Source organism: Phoxinus phoxinus (genome assembly GCF_949152265.1).
Source record: "Phoxinus phoxinus genome assembly, chromosome: 5".
In the NCBI taxonomy this organism is placed as follows: Eukaryota; Metazoa; Chordata; class Actinopteri; order Cypriniformes; family Leuciscidae; genus Phoxinus; species Phoxinus phoxinus.
This window is the reverse complement of record NC_136880.1, coordinates 35,011,651-35,030,121: the sequence shown is the minus strand read 5'-3', so window position 1 is coordinate 35,030,121 and position 18,471 is coordinate 35,011,651. Positions and strand designations below refer to the sequence as shown.

The 18,471-nt window shown below is 37.6% G+C and overlaps 2 protein-coding genes across 3 annotated transcripts; one reads left to right on the top strand and one right to left on the bottom strand.

The window, feature by feature from the left end:
* The first annotated feature begins 536 nt into the window (after window positions 1-536).
* slc39a6 (solute carrier family 39 member 6) lies at window positions 537-7,930 on the top strand. Of its 2 annotated transcripts, none has more exons than XM_079613705.1 (11): window positions 537-692; window positions 2,006-2,689; window positions 2,909-3,053; window positions 3,143-3,229; window positions 3,705-3,874; window positions 4,961-5,137; window positions 5,318-5,405; window positions 5,483-5,824; window positions 6,176-6,256; window positions 6,414-6,604; window positions 7,407-7,930. In XM_079613705.1, the coding sequence occupies exons 2-11, from the start codon at window positions 2,015-2,017 to the stop codon at window positions 7,557-7,559; spliced, it is 2,109 nt and encodes a 702-aa protein (XP_079469831.1). In that variant the 5' UTR covers window positions 537-692; window positions 2,006-2,014; the 3' UTR covers window positions 7,560-7,930. The 2 variants fall into 2 exon arrangements, with proteins under 2 accessions (XP_079469831.1, XP_079469830.1); XM_079613704.1 differs by having other exon boundaries at window positions 624-928.
* Window positions 7,931-8,064: 134 nt separating this feature from the next.
* Window positions 8,065-18,285, bottom strand: cyp7b1 (cytochrome P450, family 7, subfamily B, polypeptide 1). The gene is made up of 6 exons (XM_079613706.1): window positions 18,028-18,285; window positions 16,025-16,161; window positions 14,129-14,731; window positions 11,532-11,738; window positions 11,157-11,335; window positions 8,065-9,647 (listed from the first exon to the last, which is right to left on the bottom strand). Exons 1-6 carry the CDS (start codon window positions 18,102-18,104, stop codon window positions 9,327-9,329), a joined length of 1,524 nt encoding a protein of 507 aa, XP_079469832.1. The 5' UTR covers window positions 18,105-18,285; the 3' UTR covers window positions 8,065-9,326.
* Window positions 18,286-18,471: the final 186 nt, after the last annotated feature.

Here is an 18,471-nt window from a genome sequence, read left to right as displayed (position 1 = left end):
TAATTCGAAATGGGTGCTTTCACTGTAGCCTATACAAGACAGTTAATATTGACAGCCCTAAAAATACATAATATTTAACATATATTATATATATCAAAGTATATCTTAGTGCCCCTATAGAAAACCCATGAGAGAGCACATCTCTTGCCATTTTTTAACTCTAAAAATGCAAAAGTTTTTCTTTTTGGGCTAGTCTGTAGGCCTATTTCTTTTGTCTAAATAAACACTAAATAAAGCACAAGACTGCTGGCCCTATGTGTGTTTGAGATTTGTTGCTGGACAACAAATGTGTGTGTTGTGTGTGTAAAAGGGTTATGTTTAGCCACATTATGAATCCATTGGAATAGTGTACCAAGATGTAAAAACTGTATCTGCATCTGGAAGTAGGCGAGCTGTTGTAATGTAGCCTTTTAAAATAGGTCACCCTAGGTCACATAAGTAGCCTAGGGTCATGTTTTCAGAATAATTCACATGATTAAAGTAAGCAAAAAATTAAGTCCTCCTTTTACAAATATTTACCACAAATGTTGCTTAGTGCGGAATGTGGATGTTTGACTAGGGATGAATCAGACAACTGCGTGGTCATGTGACTACACCTAAACCAATGACATCCGCTTCTGACTCTTCTCTAAAATCATCAGGCTCTATCACGGAGCGTCCCGTTTAAAGAGGTCTACAATCACATAAAATCGGTAAGACTTCCGTTTTTTTTTCTTAGTCGCCGACTCGCCGTTAGATCGGGAATGGCAGGGAAGAGATGTGTCCACGCTGCGCGCTCCCCTCTTGAAACAAAAGATACTCGCTCTGTTTCCGGTTTTTCGGTGACGTTTTTTTGCACACGGTCTGGTTGAGGTGCTCGTGGTGTTGTGTGCAGAATCGCCGTCTAGAACGCGCTTACTTTCGAGTGTGGTGCGCGTGTGGACTCCCGGTAAGCAGTAAATAGTGTTGATGTTTGGCCAGTGCGTTACGCGTGTAAAAATACAGTCAGGAAGGGAGAAATTCGTTGTGAACGTTGCAGGAAAGTACCATCTAGGCCGCATGATGCCTGTTGTTCTTCCACATCAGTGTTGCTTCTGTTCAATTTTATACATAGTGGTTGCATAGATCTCAAAACATAAACGAAATCGTCCCTGCAATCCATTAAAGAAACGCCATTGTTATTGTCAAAACCATTGACATTGTTATTATTGTTGTCGCAATGTACAGTAAACAGGTGTTGGTGATTGCGCGGCGTGTTTAGATACAGAAAATAAAAACAGGGATGAAATGCATTAGTGCAAAATTCACCAAATTCCTATTTGTGTTACTTTTTTTCTTAGAGGTCTTACAGGTGAACACTTTTCAGAAGCATATGGAGTGGTTTGCTATGGCGTATTCTACCTCAGAGGTCTTGACTTTCTGTATCTAACAAAAGTCATTTATCAATAATGTTGTTTTGTTTTGAATTTGTTCTTAATCTCGTTATATGTTAATGAATTGAGTTTTTATATAAGATGCCTACCCAAGCTTAGTAATTTGCATAAACACGGCCAACTATATCCATATGGTATCCTTTCTTTTACAGCCATCCTTTGAGAAATATCCAATTAAGATGAAATTATTTATGTAAAATTATTCTTAACACGTTTACATGGCCACCCAAAGTGTGGGTTTTGCAAATGTGAGCTATCAGTTGTTTCTATATTTTTCCAGTAATTTTAGAATACATTTTGGTACAGATGTTATTGATGACTCGTGATTGATTTGTGCATGGTTAGTGAGTGAGATTCATTAGTTTGGAAATCTATTGAATTTGTTTTCAATTAATTGCATCTCAAAAATGAATTATTTAACTACTTGTTTTTGGTCCTTAAAATGAGTCTCTCCATTTTCACACACTGTAAATGGAAGTTAAGAATATGGGTTTATGTTTTGCTTTAGTTTTCATTCTCTGTTTCAGAATTGTAATGTTGACATTGTGCTGTTACATCATTGTGACAGTAACCAGATTATTTTTCTGTTTTAGGATGCCAGTATGATTGACTGGTGGCCACGCCTCTTTCCTGTGGTGTCACTGTTACTGTGGACGTGTTTAGTGGCGTCAGGTTCAGACTGCACATCTATGCCCATTGAGACTGATGGTCGAGTAGCAGAACAGGCACAGCAGCGCCACCTACATGCTCTGTTTGACAAGTATGGCCAGAACGGGAGTATCTCCTTAGAAGGCCTGTTCAACCTACTAAAGGGGGTAGGGCTAGACCGCATCCGGAAAGTGATGGTGCATCATCATGAAAACGAACATAATCATACACACTCGCATGCTCACGAGCATGCTCATGTGGACAAACTCACCACACACACACATCCTGTCACTAAGAAGGTGGGTATTGATCATATTGTGGAGAAGACTGACCCCATCCCAAAAGTACAGCCTGATCCCGCCTCTGGGAAGAAAAGCCAGTCGGATGCACACCACAATCTCTACATGAAGATGAATCAGGAACCGACCACACATTTGACTACGCCGTCCTACGTCACAAAACCACGGCGGACGAATCGTAGCGCTGACTATGATTTAACGCAAGACCACGACTCCTATAACCACGCCCAGCCCAATTTAACACACTCTAACCACACCCACCATCCTGAGGACGCAGCCACCCATGTGCACGATGACCATGAGCATGGACACAGCCATACCAGTCTAGAGGTACACAAACAGTAACATTATTTACTCGTTTCATTTTTATTATATATTTTAATCTATGTATTTTCAATTTTATTTTAATCAATATATTTTTTTACCTTTTTTATTTATTTTTACATTTGTTACACGTTTTTTCTCTAAACTTTTCCATGGATCCCCTAATGCTACCTTGAAAATCCCTGACATATCCCACTCGCATTAGTCCTGCCTTTTCTCTTTCAGTGTCAAAATGCCTCCACAATCCTGCAGTCACATGGCATGACAAAGGAAATGGGTCTCTCTGTCAAGGACTTCAGTTACCTGTGCCCTGCCCTTCTCATGCAGATTGATTCCAAGTCTTGCCTCGTGCACAAGGATGACCATCCAGGTGAGCTTTTGTGCCTGTAATTTACATACAGTTGTAATAGTTGATTTGCAGAATCTGTATAACAATTCGCTTCCCCTTCCCCCCGCCAGATAATTCCCATCATCACAACCACCACCACCATCATCATCACCATCACACCGATGGCAGAAGCCCAAGGAATGCTTCGATTAGCATTGGTAAGTATTGTTACTTATGGTTTATAGATGTATATAACAAGGCTAAGTTGCATGTTCATTATATTTGTTATGGTCCATTTATACAAATTACATGTTCTATTACATAAACGGCCAGCCTCCTGAGTGAGTAAGTTCAGCCAATGAAACCATTGCGTTATATCTGTGGAGGTCCTTTTGGTTGATAATGCATAAACTTGGGAGTGATAAGCTGATCATTTTGATTTTGTGGTTGATAACCTATATATGGCCCATATTAAAATTATATTTACTATTTGACTGACTAAATACAAAAATAAAAATATTACTCACAACATAATTCATTAGGAGATTTGCTAGTGTTATTAAACTATTAGTGTTTATAAAGTTGAACTTTAAGTGAGCTTTAGATCGCGGCAGAGGTAATCTAAATGTGAAATCAGAGGAAAAACAGAACAAAAAAACATACTTCTAATAAGTGTGTATGTTTGTGTTACAGCATGGGTAGGAGGGTTTCTCTCCATCACTTTGATCAGTTTACTGGCATTAGTTGGTGTGGTTTTGATCCCACTCATGAACAGAGTTTGCTTCAACTTCCTGCTGAGCTTCCTGGTGGCCCTTGCAGTGGGAACTCTCAGCGGAGACGCTTTCCTTCACCTCATACCACATGTAAGACAAATGCTGTCATCAAGACACAAACTGGCATTTGAATAGTACTGTTGTTTTTAAGCTCTGTTATTTTTTTTTGTCTATGGTTTTACTTGATACTGATATGATATAATCGTCACCGGTGCTTACATATTTTACAAATACACTGCCACATACACTACCACTTAAAAGTTTGGGGTCCGTAACATTTTGTAATATTCTTAAAATAAGTATTTTATGCTCATTACACTACAAGACTGCATTTATTTGATCAAAATAAATTAATAGTAATATTGTGAAATATTATTACAATTCTAAATTGTAATTTATTAATGTGATGGCTAATCTGTATTTTCAGCATCATTACTTCAGTCTTCAGTGTTACATGATCCTTCAGAACGTTCTAATATAATGGTTTGGTGCTCAAGAAACATTTCTTACTATTAGCGATGCTGAAAACTGTTGTGCTGCTTAATATTTTGTGGAAACCGTGAAACTTTTCAGAATTCTTAGATGAATAGAAGGAACAGCATTTATTTAAAATATAAATATTTGTAACATTTAAAATGTCTTTACTGTCTCTTTTAATCATTAAGCTAAAAATGTACCGGTAATTGATATTGATCCTCGTTTTAGTTCTCCTTTTTTCCCAAAGTCTGCTTGCCATGGTCCATAATGTTTTAACGAAACAACAAGAGCGTGAGCGTGCCGCTAGACGTAACGCAGTTGTCCACGTCTGTCGCCATGGTTACTATGGAAGTGCGGAAACCAGGGATAACGCTGATATTACGTCATTGACAGGCGACAAGTGAACAGGGATTCTGGGACGGCCCATTATTTAAAATTGGAATTTCTCTGAAATTAAAAATCTTTGGGAACTTTTGGGATATTGTACGTGCACAACTGCAGGAAATATTGTGCACTGATGATTTTTGGATATTTTATTATAAAATTCTTACATATTGTAACTTTAATGCATCCTTGCTGAATGAAAGTATTAATTTCTCTTAAAAAAATCTTACTGACCCCACACTTTTGAACTGTAGTGTACACAGTTTGTCTATATTTTGTGAGATTTCTCATTGACTTCTGATTGGTGTCTGTCAGTCTCTGGGTCATAACCAGCATAACTACTCGGAGCACCATCACCACGGTGAAGAGATGGAAGAGGATTCCCTTCGGCCTGTGTGGACAGGGCTCACGGCTCTGAGTGGAGTCTACATCATGTTTCTCATTGAACACTTCCTGACCCTTGGCAAAATGTACAAAGACAAAAAACAGAAGGTCAGCAAAATGTACAAACACACATAATACAAGTTTAAGATCTCATATTTCATGTTAAAGTCATGTGCTACACATTCTTTTTGCTATTCTGCTAAAAGTCATAGTATTAATTCCCTGAACATTGTAACATAACATGGATGTTGCATGGAGTTGTTCCTTGAGTATTATCTCTGTTTGTAGGTGCAGAAGAGGGTTGATCTCACCACAGAAGTTTTGGAATCTGAGAAAATGCCGTCATTGCAAGATAATGATGTCAAAACACTTGATTGTATGCAACTTTTTTTGATGCTTTGAATGTTTATGAGGTCAAAATGAATCTCTTACATGATATTTCTATAACATCAGCTGTTGAAACGAATGGTGGAAGTGCATGTGGGCGTGGCGTGGCAGAGGAAGAAGAGGTGATGTTGGGGGCGGAGCTCTACTCCGACTTGGACTGTGAGAACAAATGCCATTCCCACTTCCATGATACTGTTGGCCAGTCAGATGAGCAGCATCATCATCACCATGACTACCACCACATACTGCATCACCACCACTCCCAGAACCACCACCCACACACACACTCACACAGACACACACACTCCTATTCGCTACAGCACTTCCAGCAGGCCGGCGTGGCCACACTCGCCTGGATGGTCATCATGGGAGACGGACTTCACAACTTCAGTGACGGACTTGCCATAGGTACGTTTTACACACACGCGCACACACACATACACATAACAAATTCAAACTTGGACTTACAATAAAAGTGTATAAAAGTTTATGCATATAGAGTCTCTATTAGACAGTCTTGGGATAAACTCATTGTTGCAATTTTGTTCTTTTGCAAATCACCTAGCAAACAGGCCTTTATAATGTGTGTGTTTTATATAGAGATCATAAATATGAATGTATGTTACAGTGCATATAACAACATTTACTTTAAAAAAAATTAATAGTTTTTTATTTTTTTATCAACTTTGCATACTAAGGCATTTAGCATCCGTGCTTTAGGAACAGCATTTACAGATTATGTGCCATTTTGTATTTCAGGGGCGGCATTCACTGAAGGTTTGTCCAGCGGTCTTAGTACCTCAGTTGCTGTGTTCTGCCACGAGCTTCCTCATGAGCTGGGTAAGACCTTGTTTCTGTCATCATGCTGACAGTTTTTTTGACATTAGAAATGTCTCAGAATAAGGAAGGAACCGGAAGTAAGGTTGTTGTCTACTGCATTACTATGAAAAGTTTTTTCTGTTCTCACTCACCTGTCTTATCTTCTTCTTTTATGCAGGAGATTTTGCAGTCTTGCTGAAGGCGGGTATGTCAGTACGACAGGCCATTTTATACAATCTGTTGTCGGCCCTGATGGGATATCTGGGCATGATCACAGGCATTCTGATCGGACATTATGCCGAGAATGTTGCGATGTGGATCTTTGCTCTCACAGCTGGGTTATTCATGTACGTCGCTCTCGTGGACATGGTGAGTAACACAGAGAAAGAGATGCTGTGATTGAGGAGGGCAGATTCCAAAGGGCTATCTACTAGAAATACTACATCAAGTTAACTTGCTGATAGACGGCGTTTAATGGAGGGTGGAGATATGATATATGGGAGCCAAAACCTGTGTGTACTTTTCCACTTGTGTAAAATAAAAGAATCGCCTTATTCTGAGTGCGAATCAATTCTCATTGCTCATCGACACTTCGACAACGATGTCATAGAAATATACAGGTCTACCGCAAAACCGGAAGTTCAAAGACAAAATTCTAAAGATGGTTTCATGCTTGTTTCTCTGAAGAATAAGGTCTATAGGGACAAAGTATTTCATTAAAAAGTGATCCAACTACATTAAAATCGCCAACTACTGGCCTGGCATGTAAGTGTTTTCAGTCGTTTTTGTGGATCCGTGTGAACAAGTATCTTTTTAACAACATTGCCGTCTGTACGTGAAAAACACAAAGGAGAAACGTTTCCATTTTTAGTGCATCGCTGTCGTGTAAACGTACCCTATAACTGAAATAAAAATAAATTAACCCTAAAGTAATATTAAAATGGAAACATGAAATATAATAAAAGCCAATTCAAAATATGAATGAAATACTATTGTAGTTATAAATACTAAAATAACACTGATCCTCAGTATCTTCAACATACAGTTTATCTGACTATGCATTTCTAAGAAAATGATAAAAGCATGGTTATTTCCAGCATATGCTTTGTGATTGTGTTTATCTAACTGAATATGTGATCAAAAATATATTTATTTTTTGCGTGTTTTGTAGGTACCTGAGATGTTACACAATGATGCTAGTGAAGCAGGCTTCAGTCACTACGGCTTCTTCGTCCTGCAGAATGCTGGGATACTCCTGGGCTTTGGCATCATGCTTATCATCGCTGTTTTTGAGCACAAGATACAACTTGACATTGGCTTCTGACCTATGCAATACTAATCTAAAGAATGTCACTCCACAAAAACATCTGCTAACGTTGCTCTTTAACCGATGACCCTCAATCTTGCTCACCTGGTGTCCACCTGTTGAAATACCCGAGATATAATTTAGTCTGTGGAAAAGTGGCATCTTAATATGCAAGAATAATTGTCGCCGCCTTTGTTGCTTGTGGGAGAAAAAAAATAAGTGTTGACTGTTACAAAATCAGTATAAAAGACAAACTTGAGCCACAATGAGAATGTGGAGATTTTTTTTATTTCTTTGTTAGTGTTGTTCAGTAGCTGAAGTGAGTTACATTGTTAATTTTGCACATGCTGTCCCTCCAACATTCCAGTAAAGTATTAAGTGTCCCATGATGCCTTTGTCTGATTTCTGTCTAAACCGTACTTGATCTTAATGTGTGTATCAGTGGAGTTTATGTAATCTATTGATATTATTGGGTTGGGTTTCTGAGAAACCATTCTTATGGATGAGATATTTCACGAGTTTACAAGTACAAATGATTAGATGGAGTTAAAGAGTATGTGTATTTGGTGAGCTGTCTGTATATCTTTGGTTAGAATAGCAACCAGGTTAGTGTGAGAAGGGATGCAGAAAAAACAGTTGAGGAACATAGGTGAGTCGGCCACGTATTTATAGACCTCTCATGGAGATAATATAAACATGCTCCTCCTGAACTTTAATAAAACTTAATTTAATGTTATTAAATGATTACGGTAGTTGTTTTTAAATATGTACTTTGTGAGTGTTAGCTGACAGCAAAGGCAATATAAATGTAAAAATTAGGTAAATGAGCATGCGCAATTAAATATTCAATAATCACCAATACTGATAAAATAAAAAACATTATTATTCAAATGTTTGGGGTCAGTAAGATTTAAAAATTAAGAAATGTATATTTTAAATTACAAAGAATGCATTAAATCAACAGTGACACTAGAAAGGCATTCATAATGTTACAAAAGATTTTGATTTCAAATAAATGCTGAATTCTGAAACCATTTATTGTGGTTTCCACAAAAATATTAAGCAGCTCAAATGTTTCTAAAGAAGCAAATCATCATATTAGAATGACTTCTGCAGGATCATGTGACATTGAAGACACGTAATGATGCTGAAAATTCTTTACATTTTAAAATGCATTTAAATAGAAAACAATATTTCAATTTTGATGAAAAAATAAATGCAGCGTTGGTGAGCAGAAGAAACCTGTTTTAAAAATCTTACCGACCCCAAACTTTTGAATGGCAATTTGTTTATTCCACAATCATACATTTTATGACTTGATTAATCCTGATGACATTCTATTCATTTTTTTATTTAAAGTAAAAGAACAAAAACATTTAACTTTTAATGTACAACACTTAGAGGTTAGTCTGGATAATGAGCTGCAGTCCACGAAATCCAGTCGACTGCCATGTGACTCCTTTGCCACTATGAGTTTATGATGTTAATTTACACCAAGTGACAAGATAACACTGAATTATGAAAGGTAAGATGTCTGAAAAGCTGCCCTTATTTCATGCAATAGTAGCTAATACACAAGGCTGTTCACTGAAGTGCATCACACCCTGATTCAAATTGCACTGTATACTGCGTGCTTAGTTAATTTAAAGGTGAGATTTTTCCATGGCAGTGTTATGTGTAAATACTGCAGCTTGCATTGTTTACAAACTATTTGAATTAACCCTGTGGAAAAAGGTAAAATACCCATGTAAAGAACAGACTACAGTCCCTCTCTATTCATTTAGTTCATTCCTCCCTCTCCGCCGTGCTGTCTTGTAGTTTTCTGGTTCTGAATCCGAAAGTGATTTGATTGGCCGGTGGCATGATGCCCAGACCAGCACGGCTGTTGTCTAGCATCGCCTCCTGCTCGTTGTCCAGCAACTGCATTTCACACATGAGTAGAGTGACACACACAAACTGCTTCAGCTCATTCATCGCAAAAAAGCGCCCAGGACACTGTGTGGCTCCCGAGCCGAAAGGCATTCGATAGTACCGAACCTTCTGGCCACATTTATAAAAATCAGTTTTCTCCTTCCCGTCCTCCACGAAACGGTCGAATTGGAAGCGCTAAAAGAAACCCACAGACACAAGACATCTTAGTAAATGAGTTTAACAAGAGTAATATGTTTAAATGTGTGTCTGCTAGGTGGATCTAGCGCAGTGGTTCTCAACCTTTTTGACTCCAATAACTCTCATTGGCCACAACAATATTCAAAGGCCCTGTGACTTCCAGTTGTTTGTTTAAGAATATTTTTCTCATTATTTCTAACCCATAACATATATATATATATACACACACACACATATATATATATATATATATATATATATATATATATATATATATATATATATATATATATATATTTTATAAATATTTTTTAATTTGACTGCATGCATGTATATATGTACGTGTGTGTACCCCCTGGAGTTTTACAATTTTATATATTAGTTTATTCGCTATAGTTTAGAAAATGGTAATAAAATATGACAAGAACTCCGGGTTTTCAAATCAGTTGATATTTCACTGGTTTTGGCCATCCTTCTGTTAGATTGTCTCACAAATGAATTAGGTTGAATAGCTGTCAGTTTAATTTTGTTCAGTTTGTGGTGTAAAAAAAGTCGCATTAGCAATTAAAAAAAAATACTTAAGCAAATCATGGTCAAGTCAAAGTGTCTCAATATTTGGTCCCAAATTGTTATAAGTTTGACTTTATTTTGCTATCCTCACTTAAATAAACAATAGTGTCCTGCACGCAAAAAATACCAAATATCAAAAATGATATCTGGTGTCTGAATAATTTTTGGTTTGACTGTATGTATGTATGTATATACAGGTGAAACTCGAAAAATTTGAATATTGTGCAAAAGTTCATTTATTTCAGTAATTCAACCTAAAGGGTGAAACTAATATATTATATAGACTCATTACATGCAAAGTGAGATATTTCAAGCCTTTATTTGTTATAATTTTGATGATTATGGCTTACAGCTTATGAAAACCCCAAATTCAAAATTAGAATATTGTGAAAAGGTTTTCATAAGCTGTAAGCCATAATCATCAAAATAACAAATAAAGGCTTGTTTATTCAACTCACTTTGCATGTAATGAGTCTATATAATATATTAGTTTCACCCTTTAAGTTGAATTACTGAAATAAATGAACTTTTGCACGATATTCAAATTTTTCCACGAGTGTGTGTGCCCCCTGGAGTTTAAAAATGTTATATAAATATATACAATGTTACTTATTACATGAATTTATATTTGATATATATAATAATGTTAAGAAAAACTGTAAAACTGTGTTTAAAACACCACTGCACGCCACTGGTTAAATTAAAACTAGGTAGGTAGTTTGTAGACAAACCTTATGTTGGCTTGAGAAAGCGTAGCCTAAAAGTTTGAAGTGGTTTAAAAAGCTTGGTTAAATGTTAAGGTTACATTCAAATAAGAAATACCTTGTTTTTTGTTGTTTTGACTCATTTTAATTCATGCTATGTCTTATAACATTTGAAGTCCTCTTGGTTGAGAATCACTAATCTAGAGAGCTGTAAGTATAGTATGCATATTACCTGAGGCTGTTCATATATTTCCGGGTCAAGGTGTGTGCTTTGTGGGTAAAGAGCAATGATGTCATCTTTCCGCAGGCTGATTGAATTCTGGGCATCCAGACGCAAGCAGAAATCTTCCTGAACAACACGAATGTTCATCGATACAGAGGAGAGACGTAAACTCTCATTTACTGAACTCTCTGCACAGAGAGAGAGAAAAAAACAGTCTGAATCACTGAAAGCTGGCATAGTAACTCCAAAATTAGCACTATTAATTTATTTATCTACGCGAGAGTTATTAATTGAAGTGACAACCACTCAATTCACTCCTGAAAACAAGATGTAATGCAAGATTACAAAAAGTGATGGGTTACTGTGTAAAAATGTGTGTGTTACCCAGGTAAACCATTTGTTCTAGCTGTTGTCGTGTAATTGTGATGTCCTCTTTGAAGATCAACTGCACGCTCTTCTCTCCAACCACATTCACAATCTCTGCTCGTACTGCTGCAAGGGCTTCTGGGCAGGTGATGAGGTGGTAAAGACACCAGAAGGCTGCTGGGATAGTGTTTCCCACTGATGCCCACAGCATGGCAAAATGATGTGCTATGGACAGAGAAAGTAAGAAGATATGAGAGTGTGTGTGTCTGTGTGTGTGTGCTTGTACAACTATCTTTGTGAGGACCAGTTTGAGTTTTAGACCATTGGAGTGAGGACAAAGAGTAAAGTGAGGACATTTTGGCCGGTCCTCACTTTCTGAGACCCCTTTAAAGGCCTGTTTGAGGGTCAAGACCTGGTTTTAGGGATAAGGTTATTATTAGGTTAAGGGTAGGTTTAGGGTAAGGGTTCGGGTTAGGCACTTGTGATGGGTAAGGTTAGGGTAAACTGCTTGCATTGTGTCAATGAATGTCCTCATAAAGATAGATGTACAAGAAAGTGTGTTGCTGCATTCCAATTCGCCTACTTATACTACGCCCTAAAAGTATGTACTCTTTTTGTGAAGAAAAAGTATACTTTTGAGTGTGTAGCAAAAGAGTAGGCAATTGCTTTGGGACATACATACTACTTCCTCATCTTTAACGGACAGATACGTGTGCATCATGTCAGTAAACTGCCCTGTCAATCATCTTGTCACAGTTAAAATCCTCCATTCAATCTAATTTAATTTCCTACCGTTTCGGAGAGAAATGCAGAAACACGTTCATCTGCCAGTCGCGGGAATTTCATGCGGAGAGACTCTCCTCATGTGTTTACAATTATGTAATGATGCATTTAAAAGTTCACAAGCTGCTGCAGATGCAATATAATTTAGACACCATTGAATAAATACATTTTCGTCAGGTTAGATACTGAAAATTAATCACTCAAACCCCTTTATCTAAACCTCCCGCTAGACTCGTGCGTCCTCCATGTCTGTAGTTAAAAAAAAAAAAAAAAAACTTTTCACTCGTGTTTGTAGTTCTAAACGAATCCACGTCCAACCATCGTTCCACGCGGTGTTGGGTCGTTAAGAGTCAGGTTAGAGTGCGCATCGATCTGCACTTCGGATTCTGACCAGAAATAGTAGACCATCCGGGTGTCTTTGGAACACTCATTTCAACATACTACGATTTGGGACGTACTAATCTCTACTTTCGAATACTATTTAGGACGGATAGTATGCGAATTGGGACGCAGCCAGTGTGTGTGTGTGTGTGTGTGTGTGTGTGTGTGTGTGTGTGTGTGTGTAAACCACCAAAGCACAGTCATGATGAGCTCACTGTGTCAATTTTTTTTTTTGTACAGTCACATCCTGCTTCCAGCATTCCAGCATACTGAAAATAAGCTGTGGTCAACAGCCGATTTAAAGGGATAGTTCACCCACTAAATTCTGTCATCATTTACTCTCCCTCAAGTTGTTCTAAACCTGTATGAATTTCTATCTTCTGCTGAACACAAAAGAAGACATTTTGAAGAATGTGGACTTGATGGGTCACACTGACTTCCATTGTATAGAAAAAAATACTATGGAAGTCAATGGGGCCCATACACTGTTTCACGAGATCACACGTACATGAAATCACATATAGTAAAGTATGCTTATTTGGCGTGCTATTCGGGGAGGGCTCCGAGGCGAAGCTGTCGCGGGACAAAGGTGAGGGAGGGCTATATATACCGGCTTTCTTTTGCTCTGATTGGTTGGATTACCCGATCGTGCTCCTCCCGGACTTTGATAAAAAATTCATACAGGTTTGGTTTACATTTTCTATGTACATGCAAGTACAAAACCTTTCTACCGTACTTGAAACTGAAATCTTCTACTTGAAACTGAAATCTCCAAAACAGTCTGTCAACACAACAGATTATGTTTCAGTAACTCAGCAATAAAATCTGACATAACATCCTAATGTTTTCATCCATAGCTCAAATTATGCTAAACCCCCAACTAACCTTCACTGTATTGCCAGCACTGATAGTTCAAGTGATGGGCACTTTCGAAACACTGTTTCATGAAGCTTCAAAACCTTTCGAAATTTTGTTTGAAATAAGTGGTTTGGCGTGTATATCGCTACTTCCCACTGTTTCAAACCATGGTTTTGCAACATTTTCAACTGTAACACTGTTAAAACTAAAACTTTTAAAAATTAAATATTAAAGCTGAGGTAAAATATATATTTTAGATACATATTGTTGCCTCTGATAAAAAGAGTCATTAAAAAGTCTGTTTAAACACACCTTTTGTGAGAATTGTTTTCCATTTATTTAGTATTTGAATAATCTATTTTGGTGCATTCAATTTCAGTGCAAAAACCAAAGACTAAGGTTCTGCATGTCATCATCATGGGAATATTAATATCCTTCTGTAGGCGAGACATTTATCATCAACAAAACACTCCACAGTCATATATGGGTCCCACAAGAAGGATCTCAGACTTTCTCTGTGTGTGTGTGTGTACTGTACGTTTGCGTGTGTGTGTGTGTGTGTGTGTGTGTGTGTGTGCATGTGAGAGAGTCACCTGCTTTATCCTTGTCCTGAAGAGTATCATACTGCTGAAACAGGGCCATTCGGTTCTGTATGAACTCGCATGGAGCTATCCATTCTGCCATTTTATGAGGGTAGAAAAATCTTGTCAGCTTCTCTCGAATTTCTTTGGTTTTTCCCAGCAGGCCGATGGGCACACGGGCCATTAGTAAAGGGAAAATGGCATCAAACTTCTCAAAGTCTTCTCGCAGCTGATCCAGACGCAGATGTGACGAATGTCCGTACAGCGTGTTAAACGTGGTCTGAAACATTACGCATTTACAGAACTCGTATAGTTCCACCTCTTTCCAATCGCCATCAGGCCCAGACTCTTCACTGGACAGAAAACGGTGTCGCAGGACCTGCTGCAGGTTTCCCATCACGCTGAACGCGAGCGGGTCGAGAGCAGGCCCCTGCAGCAGGGTGTAGCTTCTCTGGAGGCTGTCACTCATTCCAGGGAAGTGGCCACTCCTTACCGCTGGGAAACCGAACGTCCTGGATGCTGCGCTGTCTGAAAATGTGTGGAAATCCAACTGTTTCCCGTGTTTGATCACAGACGAGTACAGGAGAGGGTTCATTATGAATGTTATGTATCTCCCTACAGAAACACACAAATATAGGTAGATGTCATTACATAACGACTGATTTGGATCAGAAAACATCTACCCAGAGCAAAGAATTGTTTTTGTTTTTAATCACCTAGTCATTAAATTTTTTAAAACTCTATCATTAATTACTCACCCTCATGTTGTTCCAAACAATACCTCGTTTTATGAGTACAGAACATATTTGCACTACTATGGAAGTTTGGTACCATTATGGACATTATTAGTGGGGTAATTTACGAGATACATATTTGGAGCCGTTAGTGCCTGCACTAAGCCATTCGGCTGATTTCTCTAAATAAGCTATAACTTTAATATTGTTATTGTTTAACAATTCTTTGCTCAGGGTATAAGAAGGAAAGGTAACTGTTGATCTTGGAGAAAGGCTTTAACCCCGCCACTCCCGCACACCGGTGCGTATCCTCATACTAGGAGAAAGGCTTTTACGGCCTCTTTGCATTATTTTTTACAACTAAGTATTCTATACAGTATGTTGTTCCATTCTGTCTGTATATTTAAACATGTAACTTAATAAATAACTTTGCCTGCTTTAAAGGTTTTGAGAATCTTTCCTTTTATCACTGATTATGTGAAAGCTAAAGCTGAATCTAAACGTTCAGGTTAAATCCTACGGTTTCCTATTAGTTCTAAGAAAGACCTTTACCTTTAAATAATAAGAGGTTAAAGAATAACAACAACTTTAATGGAGTCAGATTAATTTATATTGGAGTCAGATAAATATTTGAGTTATACACGTCGTCTTTCAACTGCCTTTTGTTTCCGATTATTGGTTCAAAATAGCAGCGTAAGCTTCCAGCCTTCCAATGTGTAATTAATTAATGACCGCATTTTCATTTTGGGGTGAACTAACCCATTATTTGAGAAACTACTGGACCACTGAAATGAAAAACAAAAAAACTAGTCATTAAAAAACTATTTTAGAAAACTAAATTGCAGAATCTATAATATACACTTTCCCTTTATAAAAACTGTAATCTATTTTTGTTTTGTTAAATAAGTCAAATATGTTAAATTTGCCAGCTATCCAAATGCTATTCTGACAACATATTTCATGACCATAACTTTTTTATTATCATAACTATGTGTGAGCATGTATTGCGCAATGACAGTGTGTCTGAGAGAAAGAACAAAAGGAAAAACTGTAACTAAAAGTTAGCAAAATATGACAAAATCTTCATTTTGTTAATATCAGAAGACGTCCTCATTTGAAAAAATTTACCTAATTTGTATAAGTAATGTTAAGTAAACATGTGTGTACACTATACCTGCAATAAGTACAGTGAAAATATCTCCATGTTCCTGCTGTAGTTGTGTAAGAAACTGTAGGGAGTTTTTTCTGAATTCTAGAGCTTTCCCCAGGAATGGAATCCAGCCTTTAATCAGCGGGGGCTCACCGTCCTTCCTGTAAAATGCACAATGTAACTGTTGAGTTCTTTCGACATTGTCTGAGAGACTGCCAAAGTCAACACAAAATAGCCTACTCTCTTAAACAAACATACAAACTCAAACAAACTATTCAAATCTGTTCTCTACCGTATAATGACCACAGTGATCTACTGCTGATGTACATCTCCCATGGCCTACTTTTCAAGGCTGACCAGAAAAGGATGGGTGGGGGGTGGTGGGGGTAATCCTTTGGGAATTAATTCTCCAAACTTCCTCCTGAGGTTGCAACTGACAAACTGAACAAGAAGCCACATTGCAGCCCATAAAGGAGCAATTTTCCACAGAGTTCAGGTTCAAAGGGTTTTAAAATGCCCCCATTATTGATTTTGTTATATATTCCCTTTCATGCAGTGTGTAATATAGCGGTTTGTGAGTGTAAACATTCTGCAAAGTTGTTAAGTCAAAAGTGCAGAATAAAGTTATTGTCTCCCAAAAGAATGAATTTACTCATGGCCTAAACAAATCATCTATAATTAGAATTCCACTGCGTTACGGTTCTACGTCACTAGATAACACATTTGCATAATGCCCGCCTATGTTGTACATTGTCCGCCCGCAAACAACTTGTCCCACCTTCAAACACGCAAGTTTCTGGCAAACCAGCTAACTCACGTTACAGTATTACTGACTTAATGAAATAGTTCTGCAAATCAGTTGTGGGCCCACTATTATCTAAAATTATGTCTATTAATGCAGATTGTCTGCCGTTCCAACTACTCTGAGTAGGCCTACAGATAAAGAATGGAACAAGATTTGTTTTGCAAACTTTAATGTTACATCAGTCATTCACTTAGTGCTCGGCTAATGCACCGTTTCATACAGTTAATGCAGTTCATCCGACAAGTCGTTTGAGAATCATGCAAAATGTGGTGATGTGGAATGTATATGAGAAAATGAAAGTGTTTTTTGACCTTTAACATTAGAAAAGGGGGTTTAACCCCTTAGGGTTTGGGTTACAAAATAGAAATATCCGATTCAAGAGTGAATCGTTCTTCGAGTCGATTCTTTTCAATTAATCATTTAAACCAGTTCACAAAACAGGTGTTTTTTCATGACTTCATGTTTTTATAAACTGAATCATGGCTACTAAAATAATCTGCATTGGAACAAATTATAGCTATATCTTTCTAAATACAATGTAAGAAAATGTATGTCTCTCTCTACAAATGTCTTTATTGGAATATTTTAGAGAATGCATGTAGGCTATATGCTACTGTAAAGCCTATCAATGGGGTTATATCCATCACCTTATCACACTACACCTACATGTCTAACCTAAACAGTGGCCTTTTTTTTTTATTTCAAAGGAAATAAATAATAGGCACTGCATCAGCAGCACCTCAACCGACCTTTGGCCATATCGGGCCCGGCATGTCAGGAACAATGTAGCCTACGCGATGACTAAATAGAATCACTGAATCGGCTCGAATCGTTCGAAAGAACCGATTCTCGACCATGAGTAGAATCTATGGAATATACCCACCCATCACTGGAAAAGGTTCAATTTCAAACTGAGGTGAACAGAGTAAACAAGAGACCAGCCTGCTGTGAATTATTCATATGGTCTTAGCAGACATTTCTTTATGACGGTTGTAACGTTCAGTTTCATCTGCCTCCAGCAGACTAATCAATATGTGCTGATTTATTAAATAAGAGTCACTTTGATCAAAAGAAGTCTGCCTAATGATAAATACACACTCCAAATATGCAACATATTCACAACTAAACACAACGATCAATTTAAACAACGTATTTATCGGTATTACAATGAATAAAAATATTAAATTCTCAAACAGCAGCAAAATACAGTCAGAAAACTCACCGCCTCCGTCTACAGAACGCGCAAAACAGAAGCACGGAGATAAAGCCCAGAAAGATCGTCAATAAATATTCCAACATGATCAAATAGCCACTGAATGAAAAACATACAAGAAAGGTCCGGTTTACAAAGCACTACACGCGATTTATAATACGTCCAGGTTTTGCGACGGTCACTTTAAAAGTGAAAGAGTGCTTATCATCGCACAAATTAGTCAGAGTCCAATGAGAGATGATGACATGTAATGAGGACATAACACGCGACAAGGCGAAGGCGATTGTTCAAGATTTTCAGAAAGTCACGCCCACTGGAGGTCGCTCAAAAGAAAATTAAGCAACAGCCTGCATTCTTGCTTTACAAAGCTACTGCCATTCAAGCCTTTAAACACACGCAGAGGCATGTTTATCGATACACGCAGCAGTATTTATATAGGCCTAATATATTAAT

Coding starts and splice junctions, on each gene's coding strand:
- slc39a6 (XM_079613705.1), top strand. CDS start 2,015: ATGATTGACTGGTGGCCACGCCTCTTTCCTGTGGTGTCACTGTTACTG. Junction 5,138..5,317: donor ACAAAGACAAAAAACAGAAG/GTCAGCAAAATG, acceptor CTCTGTTTGTAG/GTGCAGAAGAGGGTTGATCT. Junction 5,406..5,482: donor TGATGTCAAAACACTTGATT/GTATGCAACTTT, acceptor CTATAACATCAG/CTGTTGAAACGAATGGTGGA.
- cyp7b1 (XM_079613706.1), bottom strand. CDS start 18,104: ATGTTGGAATATTTATTGACGATCTTTCTGGGCTTTATCTCCGTGCTT. Junction 14,732..16,024: donor TTTCACTGTACTTATTGCAG/GTATAGTGTACA, acceptor GTGTTTCTGTAG/GGAGATACATAACATTCATA. Junction 9,648..11,156: donor AAATATATGAACAGCCTCAG/GTAATATGCATA, acceptor GGTTTCTTTTAG/CGCTTCCAATTCGACCGTTT.